This window comes from Neopsephotus bourkii, unplaced genomic scaffold (assembly GCF_033783945.1).
Source record: "Neopsephotus bourkii isolate Nb327-2 ecotype Australia unplaced genomic scaffold, CSIRO-AGI_Nbou_v1 NB_234, whole genome shotgun sequence".
Lineage (NCBI taxonomy): Eukaryota > Metazoa > Chordata > Aves > Psittaciformes > Psittacidae > Neopsephotus > Neopsephotus bourkii.
The window spans coordinates 8,341,597-8,366,016 of record NW_026900744.1 but is presented as its reverse complement, the minus strand read 5'-3'; the positions used below and the strand labels follow the sequence as shown (position 1 = coordinate 8,366,016).

At 38.3% G+C, this 24,420-nt stretch overlaps 1 protein-coding gene across 1 annotated transcript in view; it reads left to right on the top strand.

Annotated features, from left to right (window-relative positions):
* Positions 1–10,115, top strand: part of LOC133207857 (vitellogenin-1-like) — a 42,300-nt gene extending 32,185 nt beyond the window's left edge. The window contains exons 26-35 of the mRNA XM_061345140.1: positions 97–303; positions 923–1,065; positions 1,580–1,718; positions 2,910–3,045; positions 3,777–3,963; positions 4,388–4,485; positions 5,069–5,163; positions 5,269–5,428; positions 6,636–6,797; positions 9,797–10,115. Of these exons, the coding sequence (XP_061201124.1) occupies positions 97–303; positions 923–1,065; positions 1,580–1,718; positions 2,910–3,045; positions 3,777–3,963; positions 4,388–4,485; positions 5,069–5,163; positions 5,269–5,428; positions 6,636–6,797; positions 9,797–9,915 (1,446 nt within the window). The 3' untranslated portion in view covers positions 9,916–10,115. The remainder of the gene's footprint in view (positions 1–96; positions 304–922; positions 1,066–1,579; positions 1,719–2,909; positions 3,046–3,776; positions 3,964–4,387; positions 4,486–5,068; positions 5,164–5,268; positions 5,429–6,635; positions 6,798–9,796) is intronic.
* The last annotated feature ends 14,305 nt before the right edge of the window (positions 10,116–24,420 follow it).

The window sequence follows — 24,420 nt, the reverse complement described above, 5'->3', positions numbered from 1 at the left end:
CTGCTTCCTGCTATCAGCACACATAAACTGGACTGTAGGATCTCCAGTGTATACACAGAAATATTTAAACACAGATGTTTGGGGGCTGTTTTTCAGTGCAACTTCCTGGGAGATATAATTCCACCTGGCATTACGATTGTGGCACAGGCAGTAAGGAGTGACAACAGAAATCAAGGTTATCAAGCTACAGCATATGTTCGTTCTGATGCTGCCAAAGTTGATGTGCAACTAGTTGTAGTTCAGCTGGCTGAAACCAATTGGAAAGCATGTGCTGATGCTGTAATACTGCCTCTGAAAGCACAGGTAAGCACACAGGCATCTTTGCTCAGAGTAACATCTAAAAGCCCAGAGATTTTTTAAGTACAGAGCACCTGATGATTAGGAAAACTAGACAGGAAAAACATACATATTTTGAAATGTTTCACAAAGTTTGTGAAATTTTGAAAATGTTCCTCTCTTTCACTATATTTTTGCATTAAAAATAAAAAAGAAAAAACTCAGCCACTTCAAAATCTGCAAAAAATAGATACTGACTTTCAGGATATATCAAGAAGTATTGGGGAAGGCTACTAGAAATTATAGTGCAGTCTTCTAAAAAGAAAAAATACATATTGATTCTGAAATTACCAAGTCTAAAGAAATGTTGAAATGATGAGAAACCGGATGTTTTATGAGCTGCTTTAAGACAGGAATATATACATGTAGTTCTGCACAACCTAGCAAACTTATTCTATTATGCCACAGATTTTTCCAGATGTAGTCAAAAATTCCCTGTGAGCTTATTTATAGCAAAAGAAAGACGTGGAAACACTGAGGATCAGCGTAGTTTCAGGAAAGAACTAAAACTTGCATCTTGAAATGGCCAAGGGTGGTTCTGTGATTCTTTTATGAAATTTGGTTGTCTGTTTCCCTGTTTGTAAAGGCCAGACTGAGATGGGGCAAGGAGTGCCAGGACTACAGGATAGCAGCCACAGCTACCACAGGCAAACTGGCGAGGAAGCCAGCTGTGCAGCTGAAGGTGCAATGGCGAAGTCTTCCATCATGGTTAAAAAAGACAAGCTCGGCGTATGTAATTTGCTCTTTCCTAAATTATTATTCTGCTTTTCTTACACTAGTTGGCTTTATAAAAACACTGAAAGAATTTGATTTTTTTCAACCCAAATATATTTGGGTTTTTTTCTGGATGGAAAAAAGAATTTCAGTTCCACAAAAGTATTTTTTGAATGTGTTCTCCTTTCTCCACATGAAAATCCAAAAATACCTCAAATATTTAAAAGCTTTACATGGTTAATTTTATTTTCCATATTAAATTATTTGATATTCCAGTTCAAAATGTCTTTTTGCTTTGAAAAGTTCTCTATTCAATCTCAAAAAATAACCACTTAAAATGAGCAGAATCAAACCAATGTGTTTCCTCTGGGTAAAAATCAACCATTTAATTTGACCCAAAGTATTATTTCTTTGACATTCCAGTTTGTCCATTGTTTCCCTGATTTTTCAAGCACTGCAGGTAGTCCTCATTCTCCCACATCTGCATTTCCTCAAGTACCTGAGTTTGTCACATCTTGTTTATCTCTAGATTCATGAAATACGTTCCTGGTGCAGCACTCATGTTGGGCTTTTCAGAAGCACATCAGAGAAATCCATCTCGTGAAGTTATAGTAAGGGCAGCTGCAACATCTCCACGCACAATCGATGCAGTAATTAAAGTTCCTGGGGTACATGTCAATTTTTATTTTCCTTTTCCCTACTTTGAATGGATTTTCAACTAATAATATTTCGACATTTAATGTAAAGAAAAAAACCAAAACAGTCCCTTTTAGACAAGCTGCTATATGCCTGACTACATTACATGAGTTTGAAATATATACAAGAGTACTTCTGATTTTGTGTTGCTTTTGTGCAATGTATCAATAAGTTGAAAATCAGACTCTGTAATCAAATGCCTTGTTTCCATGTTGAGAACAGCACTTAGGCCCAAATCTTTCCATGTATGACTGCACTGCACTCACCCCTTTATTCATTTTACCCAACATGACTAGCTCTGTGTGTTGTGAGGGTCCCAGAGCAGATAACAGAGGCCTTGAGAATGCTTTGCACTCTGTCGCAACCGTATGCAGCATCAATTTGTGTTGGTATCCAAGTCCCACATCTGCAGTAACCATGCTTGATGAGACAGGTCTGAGCAAGTTATGACAGCCACAAATACAACTCTGCCTTAACCAAACTGGAGCAGTTAGTTACACTCTCAGAGCAGCTTGCACAGGCTGGATCAGCAGAATCCCATGATTAATTGGTCCTTGTCCACCAAATCTCTCTGCACTGCTTTGAGAAATTTTCCATGTGGATCTCTGGCAAATTAGTAACAGCTAGCTATTCACACACAGAGAAATTAGTGTGTCTTTAACCTTTCATGGTGGTTCAGTGTTACAGTATCTTTAATATATGATAATGAAGACACAGGCACAGTAAGTGTTGATTGTTTTGGTAAATGTGACTTGTAGCTACAGTGAGGGATCTTCCCCCAACACTCACCTGCTCATCATGCCAATTTTCAGCCTGTAATAGATGCTGTTCACTTTTCCAGACACATCCATCAACTTATTCCGTTACTTAATTTGATACCTTATTTTTTAAGAAGTCACTTCAATATCACTTAAATTTCATCTGTGTCTGTTACTTTCCAATGTCCTTAGCAATTTCCCTAAAAGTGTGACTAGAAGAGAAGACAATGGTTCCTCACAAAACACTTAGGTTTGGGTGCATCCTGGAGAGACTAACACAACTGCAATTGTATAAATGCATCTTCAAGATGGTTTTTTCAAGATAAGAGACTTATTTGTTTGCAGTCATATCCTGAGCAATATGGTTCAATTTATCTTAATGTATTTTTATGTCTGCTTTTTCAGGTAACACTTTACTATCAGGCACTTCGAATGCCATTCACTCTGCCCTTAGGCCCATCTCCAACTTATGAGACTCGAGATATCACTGCCTGGAATTTATTTCCTGAAATAGCTTCACAAATAGCACAAGAAGATCAATGTAAATATTATTTATATGCTTGTCTCATGAATAAGCTATGTTTGTAGATCCACCCTCTGCCATGACTGGGCCTTGCCTTTCCTTGTATTGGTCTTATAAGGAAGCATAGCATCTCTAGCCCTGCTTTCTCAATAGCTCATTCCTTCACTTAGAAGTAAGTTTGTTAGCAGGTGGATGAAGAGACTCCAAACTCATTTAAATATTTAGAGTTCAGGAATCACTCCTGTCTGCAAGGACAAGGGATTCTCTTTTTGCCCCTTTTAAGAAGGTGCCATCTCTGCATTGAGAGGCATCAGGTGATGGTACAGGACAGATCATGTATTTTCTGCCCTCTTTATTTTTTCTCAAAAAGGAGTCATATGAGTCTCTAGCTGGTAGGTGCCTAGCACTTCTGTGGGAACTATGAACTAATTTTTATCATATTTAGTTATGATTTTTAGTTTGTCAAGAATTTGCTATGATTTAGTTCCTGTTACCTTGAATTTTATGTTTTTGTGAATTTAAGCATGTAAGGAAAATCAGTACGAGTATATCTGTATCTGCTCATTATTCTGCAGTGCTATCCCGTCCTTACACACTCTGGCAGCACTGAAAGTTTCTGCCAAGGAGATGATGAAGTTTCTTTCCTGTTTACTGGGTATTTCAGTTTCATAGAGGTGGCTTTCAATACTTTGCAGCAACACATACACCCCTGTCACATCTACAGTTTCTTTTCTGGTTTTGTTTTGCAGCCACATGTGAAGTCAGAGAAAGAGATTTCAAAACATTTGACCATGTGAGCCATACATTCTCTTTCAATAAAAGCTGCAACCTGATAGTGGCCCAAGACTGTACTGAGCGCCCAAAATTCATTATTACTACGAGAAATGTTGATCCTCAGTCTTTCTCAAGAGAGGTTCACATAAATACATCCTCAGCGTAAGTGTGGTTTATACTCAGGGCTCAGAAATGAGGTATAAAGTTCTAGGGAGTTAGTCTGGGAATGGGAAACCTGTAGCTCCTAGGTAAAACTGGTTTGCAATTAGATATTTGGGGAAAAACAGGATTTCCAGAAGGAGTACTCATCTGAGACTTTTTGTCTAGTTGCTCTTGTCTTCTATTTCACTGATGCCATTATCTGATAATGTGCTTATTATGTCCCATGCTGTCTTTTCTTTAAAGGCTGAATCTCAAAACCCAAAGTCCCACTGAATTTTCATTCAAAGATCAGATACTCAAGTTGGTTCTCTGCTAGCTTTGGTCACAAATATCTTTACTTTTCATATTTTAAATTAACCACTGGTTTTTTGTTTTGGTTTGTGGGTTTGCTTGGGGTTTTTAATTTATTTTTATTTCTCTGAAGGAACATCGCAATCTATCCTACTGCAAATTCATCTCTCCTTGTGGCATGCAACGAAGAACCCGTTCTATCACGCAGTGGAGTTTCCGAGTATGAAAAATGTAAGCTGTGATACTCACTTTTCCAGGACTTAACTTACCCAGAAACTAAATATGTTAAAAATATTTTTTACAAATTCCACAGAAATATCTCAATGTAAGGAAAATACAAGTGGGATTAAATAAAATAAAATCTAGGCTTGACTTTTGTGAGATTTGTACTGACTTACATTCCTGTTTCCTACAGTATATACACTTTTACCTCACTCCACCACAAATGGCAGGTAAATAAAGCCCTTTCTTATTCATGTGGTATGTCCAGGTTGGTGGCTGGTTAGAAAAAAAACATCACAGTTAGATGCTTTGTTTCAGACACTTAGCTGGAGCACCAGCAATGTCATTATAATTTCGAGATTTAGCAGACTGGATACAAAAGTCAGATCCAACCATAGGTAACAGCAGTAGAATATTTTTACACATAAAGAGATAATTTATCTTATTTTTGCTTTCGCTCAAAAAAAAAAAATCCCACTGTAGCAGCAATATTATCATTGTGAAGGAAATGCATTAGGGTGTATTTTGTGCTCAGTTTCTCCATTAATCTGAAATTAAACAGATCACCTTATGATTCACTATCTTTTTACAGACAATGTTAAAATTTCTAAAAATGAGACAACAGTTAGCGTGGAAGCTCCAACACACGGGCTGAAGAAAGTGACTTTTGATGGTGTGATCCTTAAGGTATTTGGCTTACTTTCAAGGTTACTACTTTCTTTCAGTTTAGTACTTTGGCAATGTAACAGACCAACACTTCAGTATTCACTACAAAGATGTGCTGTCTTATAGGTTACTGTTGCTTCATGGATGAGAGGAAAGACCTGTGGAATCTGTGGAAATAATGACAGAGAAAAACACAATGAACTCCTAATGCCAAATCATAAGCTGGCACACAGCTGTTCTACGTTTGTTCATTCATGGGTATTGCTAGAAGAATCCTGCTCTGGTGGTGAGTAGAACTGAACACACTTTATGTTTCCAGAGAAAACAATTCCACTTTTCCTCTGCCAATAGCTAGAAATTTTTTTTTTTTTTAAAGCAGCAGATATGTTTTTTAATAAGAAAAGACAATAGCAATATATATCCATTTTAACTTCATTAACTACTCTCTGATTAAAACACTACCTGTGAATATAGAGAATACATAATACAGCAAAAGTCTTTGTCTCAGGAATAGTTCAATGTTAAAGAATTGATTCTACTGTAATTTCTTACACTGAGTAGCTTTTTTCTTGGAGAGGCAAAATCAGGCCTAATCTTGCTCCTATTGAAAGAAATGTGATTTTCACCACTGAATCAAAGCAGTTTCAGCTGTTGTCTGCAGACTTAATTTAATCAAACCAGTTGCAGACTATGAATGTAGTGTCAGATCTGAAGTTTATGTATATTTTCAGAGTGCACAAAATTTCACTTTTGTTCTGCACCATCAGAGGTTGCAATCTCAGGGAAATATTTAGAAATACTCTTACTATAACAGAGCTTACTCTCACATATAACTGGACAACTAATGATGGCCTTCCATAACATCAGTACAGTTTTGTTCTGGAGGTCTGCATTTACCTTGGTACCTGAGATAACCTCATTGAAGTTAATGGCTGTTTTCTCCTTGACTTCAGTGGCAGCAGAATTGTACTTATCTGTGTGTCATGAAACAGAGTTATATCTGGGATCCTGTTAAGTTACATTATACCTTTCTAGTGAGATAATTGCAGCATTATAAAAATCATCCAATACAAAATTATCCTTGATGTTATTATATAAATGCTGCCCTTTTTTTTTTTTAATCCATTCACTACAGTTGACATTTTTCCTAATGAAATGAAGTAGCCATTGTGCTTGCAGTATCTATTCTTAATAGCGTTCAGACACGAGAGGTTATTTTCTGTGTATTATGTAGTTCTAAAAAACTGGGTATACATGATTCCATTTGGGTTATATTGTGCAATTAGATATTAAAAATAGCTCCCCTTTCAGAGTCTGTCTTCTATCCCCCAACTTATTATCACCCTATCTAGATAACCTCACTACTGTGAAAATGGTTTGTCAGACATCTGTGTTTTAATAAAAGCTGAAGAGAAAATATGGACCTTTATTACTGCAAGGATCAATTGGGATTTATTTCTACAATTTTAACTACCTTTCCTTTTTTCTCTTAGGGTGCAAGCTGCAGCGCAGTTATGTGAAGCTGAATCGAAATCCTACTATTGATGGAGAGGAATCTATGTGCTACTCTGTTGACCCAGTACTGAAATGTATGAAAGACTGTACTCCAATCAAAAAAACTTCAGTTAAGGTTGGCTTCCACTGCTTCCCAAAAGGTACGATATTTTTCTCTCTGTGTGTGTCATGTACTGTAGGAGCTCTGTCAGAGCATTCAAAAGAACAAAACACAGCACAGCCACGCACAGACCTGTATTGCTTTGGCTCCTCTCTGAGCTGTTGTTTTTAATACCATTAGTATTTGCTATAACCACTGACAGTACTGGCCAGCTAAAAGCTAGTTTAGATGATGGCAGGTAGCATCATCTGAGAAAAACATTTTAGGTGGTAAAAGGGGCAGCTGTGATCAATACATTTTTTTTCACATTTTCAGGATCTCCATAAAGTTAAGATAAGGAACACTGAGTCCTTTCATGTACATTACAGCCTGCAATTGTGTGTAGAACAGGGCAAGCAAGGCAATTGAAAGTCAGTGAAGTAGTGTGACATGACTGCTGTGATTAGGCTGCCATGCTATGCCACTGTGCAATACATCAGCAAAAAAACACATTACTGAAATGTTCTCTAGATTGTTCCAAAAAGCAGTCTGATTTTGAACATATTTTACACATACACACTCCTACCCCAGATTTTTAAAAATACTGGTTCTTCTTCCCCTTTCACTTATACCAATTTGCTACGGATATGATGTATTGTCTAACTCAGTTTCACACTGAAGTTATATAAGCACGAGAGGAGAATCCAGCCTGGAACAGATATTTCCTTCCTCAATCTTTTAGTGAATTACACAGTACATCCATACCTTAGAGGGAAGCCTACCATTAGGGAGTATCTAATGATGTGGTCTGTTCTGTGTTAACCATTGTTGGCCAAATCCATTGTTGGCTGGGATAATCCAGTGTGGATTTTCTGAAGTCAATGAATCCCTCTGTTGAGTAATAGTGGAGAGGAACAGAATATTTTGTGTCTGATTTTAAACAACATCTGTATAGAACTTCTCACTTTTCTCACGTTATTAATATCTGCAATGTGCTGAATCAGCCCATAAAGTAATGAATATCTTTCTATAATAGTCAACCATCTACAACAACCTATTCAACAAGTAGCATAGACTGCTAATAGTTTTATGACAGCTCCTTGAGATGTGAATTTATGCATTCTTTTATGAAAAGAAAAACCCACCCTCAATTAAAAAAAAAAACAGCAAACCTTTCAAAGTCTTGCCATATCCATGTTCCACAGATTTCTTTTGTGCGTCCACGTCTGTATCTCTGAAATGTTGTTACCCCAGGGCACTCACTGCCTCAGAATATTAGGCTATAATAAAGCTGTCTCATTCTCTCACAGAAATGTTTGAGAAAAGAGGAAAATCAGAAAAAAAAAGAATTAAAAAAATATTAAAAAAAAGATATATTAGTTGTCACAGCCAGTGTTGTTTTAACAGCAACTGCAGCCTTCACTGCTTCATTTACTGAACCAGAAAGTGGAAGTCTGCTAGCAGCACTTCTAATCAAGAGCTTTTTTTTTTATTTAACCTGAGCAGAAGGAAGAGGAGTAAAGGGAAAAGGAGAAGGAGGAAGGGAAAAGATGCTATTTGTGGTTTTTTAGCAAGGTCACTGCTTTTCCTCAGGCTAAAGATCAATAGAGATACAACACCAGCCCTTAAAAACTTTTATTTTTCTTCCTTTCTTTGATAACTTGGAGAAGCAGTAGAAACAAAATCCTTATCTTTCTCAAGCTGAGAACGTGTATTTTCATACACTGCACAAAGACCTTTTCTTAGCAATTTGTATGAGAACTCAGACCTGCTAGTCTGCGTTTCAAAAGAGAGGGACCCCATCACTGTCATCAGTGGAGCAAGGATAAAATGAAGTACAAGGATGCAGAATTTCCCGTTGTCCTCAAATCAGTGAGACTGTAGTCTTAGGATCTTGACTGAGGCAGACATCAATCCAAATTTAAGTCCACATATTAGTTTACATTTCAAACATGCAACAAACCCTACCCATAGGGAGAGCAGTTACTCAGCTTGTTTGCCCAGGGAACTATTTTCCTACATGGATATGAACGTGATCAGACCCACAGTGTGCCCAAGAGTAAGAAACATTAAAAAAATTAACGTACATAAAAAAAAAAAAACAAACCACAACATAAATCAGGCGTTCCATAGTATTTCTCATTTCACAGCCTGAAAACGTTATATATTTGTTAAAAGAATCTCCAGCACCTTTCTGGAAAACATTTATTATCCATTTTTATTATGCAAAACCTGTGCTTCAGGTTGGGCAGTAATTTAGCCAATGAGAGTATTAGCATTTCAGGACATAAGTGACTGAACCCATGCAGCAGTCTCCACATTTTCCTGTGATGAGAGATGGCATGTTATAAATGTACTGTCCAACTAAGGGATAAAACAAATGGAGGGAAAATTATGAAAGCTTTACCGATTCTCATTATACAAACTTAATCTAAATGGATGTTCTAATATTCTTCCAGATGCAATGATAAACCTCCAACTAGCTAAGAATATTTATTGGAAGGATGAATATCATTATTCCATTTAGATTATTTCAGCATTAAGGGATATGGCTCATTCAAGCTGCTGTTGATAAAGCAGTGTGGTAAGGTTAATACTGCAACTGACAATGCTCTGCCAGATTTCACAATATATGGGAAACTTTAATTAGAAGTTTATGAACCTCTGAAAATTCTCCAAAGGGCTTATCCTTCAGAATGAACTTTGACAGTCAGCTGAAATACACAGTGTTATGCAGCACAAACATAAAAAGAGATTGCTGATGTATATTGCTATGTGGTGGTCTTACACCTGCAGTGGCTACCTCCAGCACTTTTACAGTCTCCTGCCTGTTGTCTTTGTGCTTCATGAAATGTTATTCATTTTGGGTTTAGGGAAGTATTATAGTAATTATATCATGGATAAAAATCCTGCTCCAAGTCAGTGAGTCAGTTAGATGTCAGTCGTGGGGGCAGGCAACTCTTTGGTTGATGAGGGAGTTGGCAGCCATCAAAACAGTATTTCCTTGAAATGTATTAATTTGCTTGATGTTAGTTAACAATGGCTTCACTCTTCTGACAGATACCACTGTAAGCCTGCTGGAATGGCAGAGAAGCAGTGATAAGAAATCTGCATCTGAGGATGTTGTGGAGTCTGTGGATGCTGACATTGATTGTACCTGTACTGGCTCCTGTAGTTAAGCTAAACGCTTCAGTGTTGTGCTATAGACATACTATACATATAATTGAATAGCTGGGCAGATAAGAAGGGAGCATAATAGCTGCAGTAAAATATTAAGAAAGGTGCTTACAGAAAATAAGCCTACTGCATTGCATCCAAAGTCAAATGCATTATGTACAGTCTTCACTGCTTAATAAATATGTTGTTCATTAAATAAGTATTCATGTGGTCTGTCTCTTTATTTTTCCCTATCAACAAAACAATCAGACCAACTATAATATTATCCAGAAATTCTGCTTCCTTTTATCTGCAATATAATTACAGCAGTCCTCTCTTAAAATTACGTTCACTAGGTGATGAAAGGAAAACATGATTACGGCTACTGCTAACATTCCATTGTACAAAGAATTTCATATTTAGCATACTAAAGACACAGTAAGCATTTGTTTTCTTTTATGTTTTCTGGTAAAGAGCAAAGTCTGTTCTTGGAACCGTTCTGCAAAAAAATACATTTTACTCCCAGCAAGACCATTAGCCTTAGTACATTCTACAAAGGAATGATTGGACTGCTAGACTCCCACTGTAGCTTTCCAGAGAGCTATCGTGTGTGACACATTCCCCATTTTCATTTAAATTTCAATGGATGTGCTGTTGCTTCATGAGCTAAAAGTATGAATAGGAACTTTTTTTGTTGTTTACCATTCCCATTGTATACCTATGAAAACGATACCTTTAAAAAAGTCAGGGAACAATAATACATCAGGTAGCATTCTGAATTCCCTAAAAAAGTGATACTAAAAAAAATATGTAAGATCAATAGCATCATAAAGCTAAAATAAAGTACAAGCAGGACACATAGACTGTGTTTAACCAGCAAAGTGTCAATCTGCTAGCTTTCACTAAGCCTATGCAGAAAGGCGATTCCCTCCCACCCCAGGGGGCCAGGAATAGGTGGCACCTTCTAACCCCAAACAATGGCACAATATCTCTTTACCTTATACACAAAACAGCTGTGCAGTGAGCCATGATACATTTCCACAACAGGCAATAACAGCAAGCATGCTCTTCCAAGAGAAGCCTTAGCATGGGCAAGGCACTGCTGAACCCAAATGCTGTCAGGAAACTGTCATTAAAGGTGATACTTTTCTTTATAACTAAAACTGAGATATCAGAAAGACGATTGAAGACTAAATAACTGAACAATTACAGAACAAAATTTCTCAGTGCTTTTTTATTTCCCAGAGCAGAGATATGAGTAATGTATCATACTCCTTTCACTCTCTCTCAAGCTGCAGCTTGCCACAAACTTTAAGAAAAGACACAGTTTTTCTCAATGTACTGCATTTACCTCCTTACTTCATTATTTCTGGAAGAAAGTAAGCCATTAGGAGTTTGTTCAAACCAGGGCTCAGTGGGGTAAGCCCTGATGCCTCGTGCCCTTAAGCCTCTCTCCTGAGTATAACAAACTTTTAAAGGGGTTTACCCCAGCCTTAATTTAGTCTATATGTTGTATTTGAGAACCGCTCTTGTATATTGGGTCTATATGCAGGTAGGCAGTGTTCTATTCAACAGCTTTTTTCCATACAACTATGCTTAAACTAAGACCAGTAACATGAATTCTTGCACTGTTTTTATTTGTAATAAAGCGTCCACAAGTTCCCTGTAAAAAAAAGATGTGTTTTGCTGACTCATCAGAAGTGCTACACTGCCAAAAAGGCAGTCCCAAACAAGAGGAGAGTTGAAGAATATTGCATTACACTTTCCTTTAAAATCGCACTTATATTACACCTGGAAAGACCTTTTCTGGAGTATTGTTTTCACTGTGACTTACGGGAGATATGCATTGACATTCATAGGATTGGACTGTCATCTTTAATCCAACACCTTCTCCTTTAATCCTCTTGTTTACAAAAGAGAAACTTTTGCCAGTCAACCACTTCAAATAAGACAAAGGTAGAGAAGAGATATAGTGAGAGAAGAAAAATGAACTTTCATGCTCAACTACTTGAACAGGAGTTTACTAACAGCAAAGAGCCATTAGTAAGAAAAGTAATTCTGCTTGTAGTAAAACACAGTCATCTACACAGAAGCATGACACTGATTAACAATAAGCTGGGATGTACAGTACAAAAAATACAAGCAACTCATAAAGGCAAATGCCTTCTCCTAGAAAAAAATTACAGACTATTACAGCCATTGGAAAAAAACTTGAAGGCAGAGACTGATCAGCAGTCCTAAATTAGTTTATTCTACAATGCCGATATAATACATACCGTACAGCATTAAAAAGCAATAAATACAGCAGGTCAGGGCTGTTCCTGATGGATCCTGCAGCAACAAGGCACCTCCAGTGCCACAGCTAAAGGGAGCCACCAGAACAGCTAGGCATCTCTTTCTTTACTGCTAAATTGCCATGCCTTGTAAAAGGTATCCTGCCCATGTTAAATCACAAATGTTTGCCTTTCCCCCAACAGATGCTCCTCTGTTAGCACTTTCCACTGGCTGTGGTGTTCACAGGCAATGAAGGTCCCAACAGCAAGACACTGTATGGGACTGCTTGAGCACAGAAGTCCTAAAGAAACTCCTAGTTCACACATTGTCCCAGACACAAGGAAAGAAAGGTGAAAATGCCCCACAGCGTCAGAGCATAGCCAGGGAATTCACTCACAGTCACCCTACCAGTAACACAGCCCAGGCTGGGATGCAGGCTCAGACAAAAAGGAAAGCATTGGCTAACAAAATCCAGACACACTTCTTTCACTGGTCTGTGCAGGGCATGGTTGAGACACAGCTGTGTTATCTACGTTTGGAAGGGGCAGCTTTCATTTCTCAGCAGTTTCTTTTCTTTAGTACCCTCTGCTGGGAGAGCTGAATGCCTTTGACTGACTGAAAGACCACTGATGTTGCAGCTGTAAAATTCAAATATAGCAGAAGTTAGTAAAGTGGGAGTTTGGCAGTGGGCATGGCAAAGCAAAAGACTTAGAACCACCTCATTTTGCCAAAGGAATTAAGTGCATTAGCAGTACAAGTGTGAAAAAGCCCTTCTGGAGTTTCTAGCACACCACATAGATATTTCCAACCCATCTGGGAGGATATCTGCAGTCCAGATTTAAACCTCATTTGGAAATCATGCCTGTCCTATGCTATAAAGCAAACCAAAGTTATATAGCCTACCGAGTATTAAAATGTGTACTTCATAGTCTGAGTTTTTATGCACTCTACGTTTCATTCCTAGTGCTTCTCAATGATATGAATTAATGAACTCTGGACTTAACTGTAGTAATCAAGGAATATGACCTTGCAATTATAGTACTCCAGTATTGTTTTAAAAAATGAGTATCAAAAAAAGATGCAGGCCTAAGCATAGGCCAGGTTTGAGTCCTAATTCTGCCTTTGTAGCCCTATAATGCGATTTTGCATAAGGCTGGAGATTTCTGTGCCTCATTTTCTGCATCAAAAAGATATGGCTACTTACCTACTTGGAGTCAGAAATGCTTATGAATTTTAAGTCCCATATGTTTTTTGCACGTTCTTCAGTGATTCTAGAGATGAAAAGCAAATTTTTCCACTAGATCTCCTAACCACGTGAGTATATTTTATTGCTAAGTTGAAGGTTTTCATTTCAGATTCATCCAACTGTAAAATAACTATACATTTGAAGAAAATCGAAACAACATACTTAATTTGTTCATGGGCAGCTTTGGTTAAACCTTAGTGGATTATTATTCATAAAAGCCTAGAATTGGATCCTGATATTACAAAGGGATAGGCAAAAGGCTATTGGAGACACACTCTTTTGTATCCTAGACAAAGACAACAAACCTTTTGTCCATCAGACCTGGCTCTTTTAATTCGCTAATTTTAAATGACAGAGAGACACTTAGGAAAGCATGGTCATTCTGCTCTGGAGAAAGAAGCTGCAGTGTGATGGGAAAGGACAAAACCCTTAATATCAGACCCCTTCTGGAAATGAAATGCCTGCTCCACAGCTTGAGCATTAACAAAAAATAACGTGTACAATTCTAACCCGACTGAAGCCAATGCTTAAACTCAACAGAGCCAGGCTTTTACTCAGCATGTTTGAATGAGTTATTAAACGAACTTTAGTTGTCCCTAAAAATAAATGTACTGTGTGGATCTAAGTGCAGCTGATGAATAAGAAACCTCAGGAATATAGCAAATAAAGTAGTTAGGGATAAAACCAAAGATAGCACAGAAAATTGCAGAAGTAGCTATTAGCGGCCATCTGAGCTTTATGTTGAATCTCAAGGTCTCTCATGCCATCTACTGGCTTTTTTGTTTTTTAACAACGGTTTAAATCTTTTTCCTCCAGGTTTATTTATAGGTCGGTTACATTCCAGGCAGTTTTATATAAATTCTAATCAAGGTTTGGGGTGGGTTTTTTTTTTTTCCCTCTAACCTCCACACTTGATTACTATGTCATTTTTTTTCCTGTAAGTCCATTACAATTCTGTACCTTTCTGAACACCATTTCACACTGTCTCTGGAGGAAAAAGACATTGTCCAAGATATTCTCATTTCTGTTATTGCTGGATACGCAGTAATTACATTGCAAGCAGGACTGGGAGAATAGTTTACTAAGAAAATTCAAAGCTGCTCGAAAATAAAGCTTACAATTCTTCCTTAGTCTGTGCAAGAAGGTTGTTATTTTCATACCTGAACATGCTTTAATGTTAAAAATAAAAAATAAAAAAAATCAAAGAATCTGGTTTTCCTTCTTTTTTCCCTTGCATATGTTATATATATATAATACCTTTTATATTTATATAATATATAAATATTTTCTAGAAAAATATGATCATAAATCTTCCCTTCATTGTCTGTAGCCTTTTTCTTCCTGACGTCCCAGTTTCCCTTCCCTATTTATCTGTGTTCACTGTTTGTCCTCAAGAGGACAAACATGAGCACCTCAGCACACCTTCACCCAGCTTACAGGGGAAGCAGGCATCCCTGCAGCTGTACACCATGCCCCATTTACAGGCTATTCGGCATCCTCAAAATTCACATTACACCCCATGTTAAAACATCAGCCCAATGAAGCTTTTGGAGCTTTACAGAGTTGCTCTCTCCCTTCTGTCTGTGCTTTCCTTCTGCATTATCTTTCACTCATCTAACAGGCTAGGGGCCAGGGACATGTGTGATACAGCATTTGTATAGATTGTTGATGTTAGCCAAGGTTGAAGTCCAGAGCCCAGAAGGAGTCTGAACATCCAAGTCTTCTGTGGAATATTCTGAACTACTCCAATTGCCATCTGTAAAATAAAGGCAAAATTAAATCAAAATCTTTACAGTAAAAGCTATCTGGAATTCATCAGGTTGTGCACACTGTTAGTCCAAGTAAATCTGGGTCCTGTGACTGCACAGCTACATTCTCCATCATCTTTGACATATTTTGCCTTTAGGCAAATTGTGAGCACGTTGGAGGAAAAATACTAATTGGAGACTTGCCCCACAAAACCCCAAGTCCCGAATGAACTCTGCAAGGGTCGCTTTAACAAACACAGTGTGCTGAACTAGGGTGCTGAAATAACAGCCTTCAGACTTTTGCCACATCTTTGTCTTGTTTTACATTCTGAAGCTTCATTCTGAAGTTTCATTCTGAAGCTTTGGGGCACTTTTGTGACTCTTAAAATCTTCTCAGTAATGAAATGAATTTCAAAATATAGTAAGTTCTGACAAACAAATGTGACTAGCTCCCCTCAAACCTATCTCCATTATTTTTTTTACATAATTTTCTCCATGCATCCTCTTAACCTTCACAAATAGATGTAACTCAACATTCTTTATAACCATTATATGAAGCAATATTTAAGTGCCTTGTTTAATAGTGGTCATATCTGTCTCTCATGTGGTTGAGAATTTATTCTAGCTAGAGCTACTCCAATGCTTTGTTTTCTTGCCAGCTGATAAAAAGATAATTATAGCAAACGAAATAAAGCCAAGAATTTGGGCTGAATAAGCTAACATGCTAGAATTCTACATAAGTTCCTGCTCATGTGGTCAAAACAAAACTATCTTGGAGGATGATATACAGATTAGATTCACTGTGAGTACAAGAGATTGACAGTCTAGAACTGGTAGACAAATGTTTATCTCACTGAGCTAATAACCTGTCTACATTATTTCAGACTTAATGCAGATACCTTGGTAGCTTTGAATGGTGTTTCACCTTTGTGAAATGTGGATATACCACTTCCATTTGATACTAACTTGAACATGTCTACACCATGAGTCGCAATTCCCCTTTGTCTCTGACATTACGATGTGCTGTATTACAAGACCTGACTTCTATGTGTCTAAAGCCAGAGTACAATCTTCTGGCCAGAGTATAATATCTAATAAATAACTTATACATATATATATTACATTTATATATTATATTCTATTATAAAATTATATTTTTTTTATATTATAGAGTATATAATTTTGTATACTAAGAGGAGTTTATCACTGTAAATGGGATCGTCCCTCCAGCCTAAAAGCTACCTAAGCTATTCAATAGGAAATGCTGAAGAGATCATCACACACATCGCAATTCCTGGGCCCTGGCCCCCCTGGTATAAGTTTCCATACCTGAAATCATCTTCTAGGTTCTGACAGCTACATTGCCCCTTCTGAAACACAGGTGGGGGATGATGGGGAGACAGAGAAGTCTCGATTTTAAGGTGACTGTTCAACCCATTAAATCATTGTTTAAAAATAGGTGGGAACCACAATTGTATAATTGAATAAGCACGATCACAGATACTGTGCTTTTTGTGGGGCTCACCTACAGAGATTAAGGGATGTAGAGAGAACATCCTGTGTAAGGCTTTTGATGCCTTATGTGCGAGAAGGGGTTGAGACCCACTGCTTTTCCAGCATTTCTCAGTGGAGACAAGCCTTTTCTTTAGGATGCTGGAGAGCTGCACAGATGGCATAAATTAGGCACAAATAGACTTTCCTGTTTAAAGGTACAGAAGGAAGTATTAAGGATTTCAATCTTAAGTATAAGCAATCACATTGCATATAAGTCTTTTACTTTCTTCTGTGAAGCTGGGCATCAGTCTCTACAATGTTACAGCTTTACGTTGGAAAATCCTGATTCAACTAAACTGAAATGCTCCAGGGGAATTAATTGGTGACCTTGCCTGACAGACCAAAATAAATCTGGCAGGCAGGTTTCCCCCTTTGCCAAGTCCTCGGATCCCCAGCTGCATCCGTGCGGATTACACAGCTCCCTGGGATGGGTAAGGTTGACAGCTCCAAGTCCAGCAACCAGCCAGCTCCCCCACTCTGCCTCCTGCCTTCAGCTTGGCTCTGCAGGCTCCCAGGCATGGCGAGAGCCAGCTGGTTAGCACCAGGCAGACAGGGAACCTGGCACTCCCCACACCTTTTGGCCAGCTGGTGGATCGATAAAATGGATTGCTCCACTCATGAGAAATGCTGGGATGCCGACATCTCCCTCCTGCACAGAATGAAACACACTGTGACAGCCTGAAACTCCAGTGAGATGCGGTTCCTTTTTGCAGCATATATGGGTTGTTCTCTGCCTCATTTTCTTCACTCATGCAGAGGACAGTGGAGGTTTTCAGGTGTGCTGTAATGAAGTTAATTCATTTATATTTTTTAAAGGATCTGAAGCCTAAAGCTTCAGATTTGCACATTGTTCAGCATCCCATTCCAGCTTTCTCTCTATGGGTAGGCTCAGACTAGCTGAATTAAGGGTCGAGGTTTAGGCTATGGGCACAGCCAAAGTTCTGTGCTGTGTGTGCTACTCAGTCCTATCAAATCTGCAGCCTTACATGAACACCTACAGAGAGAATCCTGGCCTAGCCAAGGCAGAGTAATAGCTCGGACTATAGTATTGATTTATATCATGTCAATATAAATATAAATATAAATATAAATATAAATATAAATGATAAGGATTCTCATTTCTGTCAAAGCTTCTCCCACCAATTCTAAGTCTAAACCCTTAATGGTACAAATATTTGAATGTCACATTCACTCACCTGCTATATGTCTTCAGCATGGCACTGAAGAGTGGTTGAAATGTATACATTTTTGCTTTTCTTGAACTCTTGCCTTACCATTAGCATCTTTTTGGACAACATTGTTTCCTTAAAAGTGTAATTTAAAAGGAGTTTTTTTCAATTATTTATATATGTAACTGATTTGTTTTGAGATTAGGTAATCAGGACTGTATGCATGAACTGCCTTATATATAACAGGAATGTAAATATTGTCTTTAATTGTGTCCACCCCTTCACCATTGCTCGTCAGTGAGTCCTCTTTTAACTGCAGATCCCTATCAAACACGAGACAAACACTGCACTGCCACAACAGCTTACATCTGCATAACCTCCAATAACCTCTGTGCTGTAGACAATGTGAGATTTTCACCACTGAAAGTTGTAAATGTATTTGTTTAGCCAAGCTGCCAAAAGATGTATTTCATATTTTAGCTCGGCTAGTCCTTGATCCAATAAGGCTCTCATTACATTTCCACTGTTCTACAAGCACTTCAGCATTAAGGCAATCAAAATGGTAAAAGCTAGTACATTTTTTAAACCCAAAGACCTGAAGTCAGTGGGTGTTTGGAGTAAGGATGAAGTTTGATAACCCAGGGTTGGCCCTCTCAAGAAACTACCTGATAATTTCCATGTTACATCATCCTTGAATTTCAATCATTTCCTCAATAGTTGCACTAAAGCACTGAAATCATTGAACCTTACCATTTTCCTCCATATCAACATGAACACTAGGGGAAAAAAAGGAAAAAAGGAAAAGTTTCTTTTGCTGCTAAAATGTTGGTAGATCTTTTAAAACAGTGTATGAAAAATAAAATACCTGCTATAGTCTGCCATACTATTGCAATGACTCAAGTCTGAAAACTGCAATAATTTTTCTGTATGACAGACTGAGAGGTTGCTTACTTGGTTATCACACAGCAATTTCACAGCTACTGGGTTTCATTACTTACTTCCTTCCTAGAAAGATTTCCTTCATATGAGAGGACCTTTTCTACTTTAAGTTCTTCTTTTTGCCTGAATTCTTCATTATACTACTTGTAGTGCTTATTTTTCCCTTGTTAGGCAGAAAGCAGGGTCGCAGTGAAAGCACTACATAATCAAGTGTGTCTCAACAAGCTGAACAGACTCCTACAGCAAACCCCCAGGAAAACTAACTGCAGCCCCCTCCGCTCCTACCAGCTGCTGCTGTGCTTATGCTCTAGATAAGAGACTTGATGATCTCCTCTACGGCCTTGCCTTTGAGGGAATGGAGCAGCAGGAAAGTAGGTTTACTCACACTTCACCCTGACCTTTAGGTGAGAAGCCTTCCCTGTAGAGTTACATGCTCACAGTAAACCCTGATAAATAGACCGAACAGAGTTAAATAAAATCCATTAGCTATGTTGTCTGTAGAGGGCCCTTCTTTGGCTCCTGGGGGTCCATCATTTGCAAACAGGCTGCCACTAGAGGGCAAACGTGACCAAGCTATTTAACAGAAGAAATCTCTCCACATTAATATATAATCAGTTTTAATTAAGGGTTGTTGTGCGAGAAGAAGCCTCTTTGTCTACCTGTACCTTTAGAAAGGATACAGTAATGGTACCTTTCACCAGGCATAGCAATATCAGACACACTAAAATTATTCACAGCTGTACCTGCGCCAACATGCATTGCCACTTCATTGCAAGTGTCCCTAAGAATTTTATAAATATGCAAGTCAAACGCTCTTCTCAAACAAGTAAAAATCTGGTAAACATCTTGATATGATTCAAACCAATACAAGTGAAAACAAACCACATACATTTCACCTGACAGTAACCAGTCAGAAGGTTTCCAGAAAATTGTTGAGATCCCACTTCAGGAATCTGCTATTAAAGGAGGAGGTGATACAACAAAACATCTAGACTGACTCCCTCTACAAGGCACCTGCCTGGCTTTCATTTCATTCTGAATGAGCACTTTGGCAGTTCAAGTCTCATTCAATAGCTCTTTATAACTGCTTCAGGGTCTGTTTCTGGAGATAGTCATCACATAATATGGGCATTTAGCTATTCAAAGTTAGGATACAGAGGTAGTTTCTAGTGTAACAAAGTGAAATGAAGATAGTAAAGAACATAATGTATACATAGTGTATAGGGAATAATTCAAGATGTAATTTAAAGTATGAGGAGGAAATATTTTTTTTTATAATTTCCTAATGAAAAGAGATGATGGGTTTGGAAAGATTCTGCAGTTGTACAAGCCTGCAGAACCGATATCAAAACTCCGAAGCTGGCTTGTCTGTTCTGCCCTCAAAGTAAGCAAGGCAAAATTTTTCTTCAGAGGTCCAGCATTATAAATGCAATGAGATGCAATTACACTGGTGTGTCTGGAGTTGCATCTGCCTCTGGTAGAAGGAATTGTGAAACCCCCCAGCACCAGAATTTTGTAAAGATTAGCCCAGCAACCACCTAAAATATCAAACGCTACAGGAAATTTTCAGCATTTTCCTTTAGCTCCTCAGAAGGGAAGTTGTCAAAGTAGCTGTCTGCTAAACATATCATCTTCCTTACTATAGAAAGAAGGATGTCAACACTACATGTCAAATCCAACCCTGAGATATATTTTTTAATGGGCAGGATCTGACTTAGACAGATCCCAAATCTCTCTGCAATTACCTGCATCTGTAGGAAAGGCACAAAAGGATTTATCTTAAAGAGCTCTCAAACCATTTTCCAGTCTTGCTTTTTGTGACAGCAGCAAAGTAAAAATCTTAGGAAAATATTTTCAAAGGCCTTGTTTGAGGAGATTGTAAGTTCTAGTTGTTCCCTTGCCTTCACACCAGGAATAGTTTGGATAGCAGTGGTTTGCTCTCAGCCACCACCTGTCCTGGATGTCTGGTGACCCTTCTCTCATGAGCCCTAGCCTTCTGTCAGCACCCAGCCACTATGTCACGATTGCTTTCAGGAAAGAACATACTCAGAAGTGGGCCAATGCCACCACAGCTATTCATATACAGCTACAGCCTATTGCCTTCAGAGAAAGCATGTGAGATGATGCAATGTCAGTCGAAACAACCATCTATCTCTCCGCTATTCCTTAGGCAGGGGCTTTTTAAACATAGGAAGGGAGTGCACAGAAATACAAGCATATTAAGAGACAGCTGGACACTTTCAAGATGTTTCAGCTCATCAAGTATGCCAACAGTCTCCTGACACAGCTATCAAGGGATATGCCATGGGAGTGGGTACAGCACCACTTCCTGAACCCAGCGTTCACATGACCACAAAAGGCAAATGAGTTCATTCCTGCCAACACAGGCTATCATATTTTCCCTGCTAGTCTTTTTGCCTCTTCAAAAGCATAATTGCACACCAGCAGTAATGCGACCTAAAGCCTAAACCCTGCAACAAGAGCTCTAGTTTCCAGGAGCCTTTTCTGCAGGTAAAGGGAAAACCTGTCAGCCAGGTGTGAGAATCACCACATTTCATAGCTGGTTTCACAGGTTCATTTTTCACATCCCACTGCTCATGGTCACTTCAGAGCTTTATCCAGCTTTTTTACAAAAACTTTGTGAATGTTCACGGATGGGGGAAAAAGGAGAACCAAGCCTTTATAGTTAAAGGGATTTTTTTTTTTTTTCCTTTGTAGCTAACCTTTGTTCTCTCCTGAGTTAGATTCACAAAGCATACAAAAAATGTGCTTTGGTGGGCCAGGGAAGTAAATCTCTGGACATGCTTTGCAAAATGCCCCTATGGATTCATGAGAGCAACACCAAGAAACTGCTCATAGTAAAGCCAGCAGTGCATGAATATTATGGGATAAGACAGCACATTGGCTGCTTAGCAAACCTCATTCCCTTCCTTTCTCTTTCTTTCCATACTTAGACAAAAGACTAACTAAATAAATAAATAAGTGCTGCAGCAGGTGATTGTCTGAAACTGTATGAACAAGATTTTCTCCCCTGTAGGGGAATTCTCAGCTGTATGAGTAAATTCTTGCCATTCTGGAATGGGCTGGCTGCTTGCAGCAAGTCATCCTGGTCCTTTTTTTTCCTATGTTTCTGGTACCTTTCTCTGCTATCACCAGCCAATTTATTTTTAAGGGATATGTATAAATCCAGCATATCTTAAATTTTTAGATGGGGAAAAAGAAGACTTTGAAGTGTCACATGAATTATGTTTTCAGAGTACGGTGGTCCTAATGGGACAGAAGTATATCAGAAATGTAGCATTGTGCTTCTCAGCTGATGCACATGTGTACACTCCCTGAGCACTCTCCTCAAAGGAAGGAAATGTTTTCTTTGTTCTAGAGGAAAGGATGCTCTGGTGCCAAACAAATGGGCAACCTTCTAGGAGCTGCTCCCCAGACAGCCTTTCTGCAATTGCTTCTGGTTGAAGACAGCACAAGAATTCAGGTTTTCACAAAAACATTAGGTAGAAAAGCTTTAATTATTAAAAGAGTGTGAATTAAGCAGATACTGTGCAGCACCTACAGTGCCTTGGTGAGAAGGCACTCTGTAAACAGAATTATTATTTCATCAACACAGTAGACTCCTCACTTAATGGCTCACTAACTGGGCCAGAGATGGGATTCGATGTGAAGAAATCAATGACTCAAAGCAAGAGATTCAGCAAATATGAAACACCTAGTGCTTAGCTCTTAGGATTGCATATTGTCTCCTGTGGAAGTGACTCGTATCATGCAGGGAGAAAATAACACTCCTGCTGCTGCATCCAACTGTATCCATAGGAGATAAGACTGAACTGGTGCTTGCTAGCACTAGACTCCCATACTTTAGGGGTTTTTTATATGCTTTTTGGTGTTCTCCTTCTGTGCTATAGCTGCTAAATAAATAAGCACTGCTACTTCATATATCCTAAGTGGTCTTACTGCCTTTTGTTTTTTTCCGTTTGTTTTTTTGGTTTTTTTTTTTTTGCAATTCATGACATCAAAGTCAGTATTTCTTAGTAGAGGTAGCCTTATTTTGGTGTCCACCAAATGTGTACATCAATCAGGATGACTCTGCTGTACTGCAGAGCAGTAGCACCAAAGGGCATCCTGCAAAATTAAATGGTGAGAATAATTAAGTCTTTCACAGTTCCTCTCTGTTCTAACCATTATAACAACTCGAGAAAGCAGATAAGATATTTTCAACATGTGGCTATAGGTGCATGACTCTTCTTCAGACAGCTGGCTAGAGGGTAAATGGCAAGAGCAATAAGTATCTATCTCTACTCCCCAGGAGTGAGCATGATTCATGGCTGAACAATACTTTATTTTCCTACTCACCAGCATACTGAGGCTTTACTGTGAAATTACTTCTTAAGTTTTCCCCTTCTCTTCAGTGCTAATTTGGGGATATAAAACTCACTACACTGGCTAACATTTCACTGAAGTGATTTCAGCTTCTCTTCCAGATTCCCGGGGAAAATCTCAGCTTTACATTCATCAGCTCCTAATGCAAAACAACGAATCTTATTCTGCAGAGAAAGGTTCCTGGTGCAGTCGAGAGTATCTGTGCAAAAGGGGAAAAGCAAGTTAAATTGCAGAGGAAATCCTTCATTAAGTGTACCAAAGGACTGTACAAAACCTAACTAATTCACTGAAAGAAGAAAGGATTAATATCCCATTTTACAGGGAGGAAAGTGAGATAACAGAGCAAAAAAACAGGAAAATTAACAGCTAGGATCAATGTAGCTTCGGTTCCACATCCATTCCCACAAATGGAGAGCCAAATTTGGACAGAATCTCTTCCATTACTGTGATCATTTGTTTATTTGTTGCTCTAGAAGGAACAGCCCAGCAAAATTTCTCTCGAGCAATTTTTATCAGGGCATCTTGTCACCTCTCATTTGGATTTTTTCCTATCAACATGCATTTTTACTAAATAGGACAGTTAACAGTTAACATGACAGAAAACAATTATAAATTACACAGAACTGTGCTGAAACCAGACTGCCACCTTTCATACATTTTTGAAGAAAATCTGTCTTTCTGACACACATTTCTGTCTGCTTTTTGTCGGGGGGGGGGGGGATATATTACTGCGCAGAAATACCCTGTTGAAAAATGGCAGCTTCCAGTGCTTTCCTCAAAAATGCAATAACCTTTTTCTACACGTAATTGCACTAAATTCACCAAGAGCACATAATGGACAGGAATACAAAATGAATCACAGCATTTCTATATGAAACAGCTGTTCCATGAACTGGCCATGATGATTTTTGACTATATGACTGCATCTGTAGTTTGGAAACAATTAGCCAGAAGCAATTATTTATCTTGAGTTGTCACACTTGTTTTATCAGCTCTTCAGGGGGTTTGCGTGTAATCATAGAACTTGCAGAGCTGAAAAAGCAGGATTTTCTTGCTCCAGTTGGATCAAGAAATAAAATGCAAATCAATGACAGAATGTTTAAATAAAATTTGTATGATCCAATTTCATCTATAATTTTCTTCTTTTCCTTGTTAAGACAAAAATATTACATGCTCTCAAAGACTCAGGAGATCTCAAAATATATTTAGTAG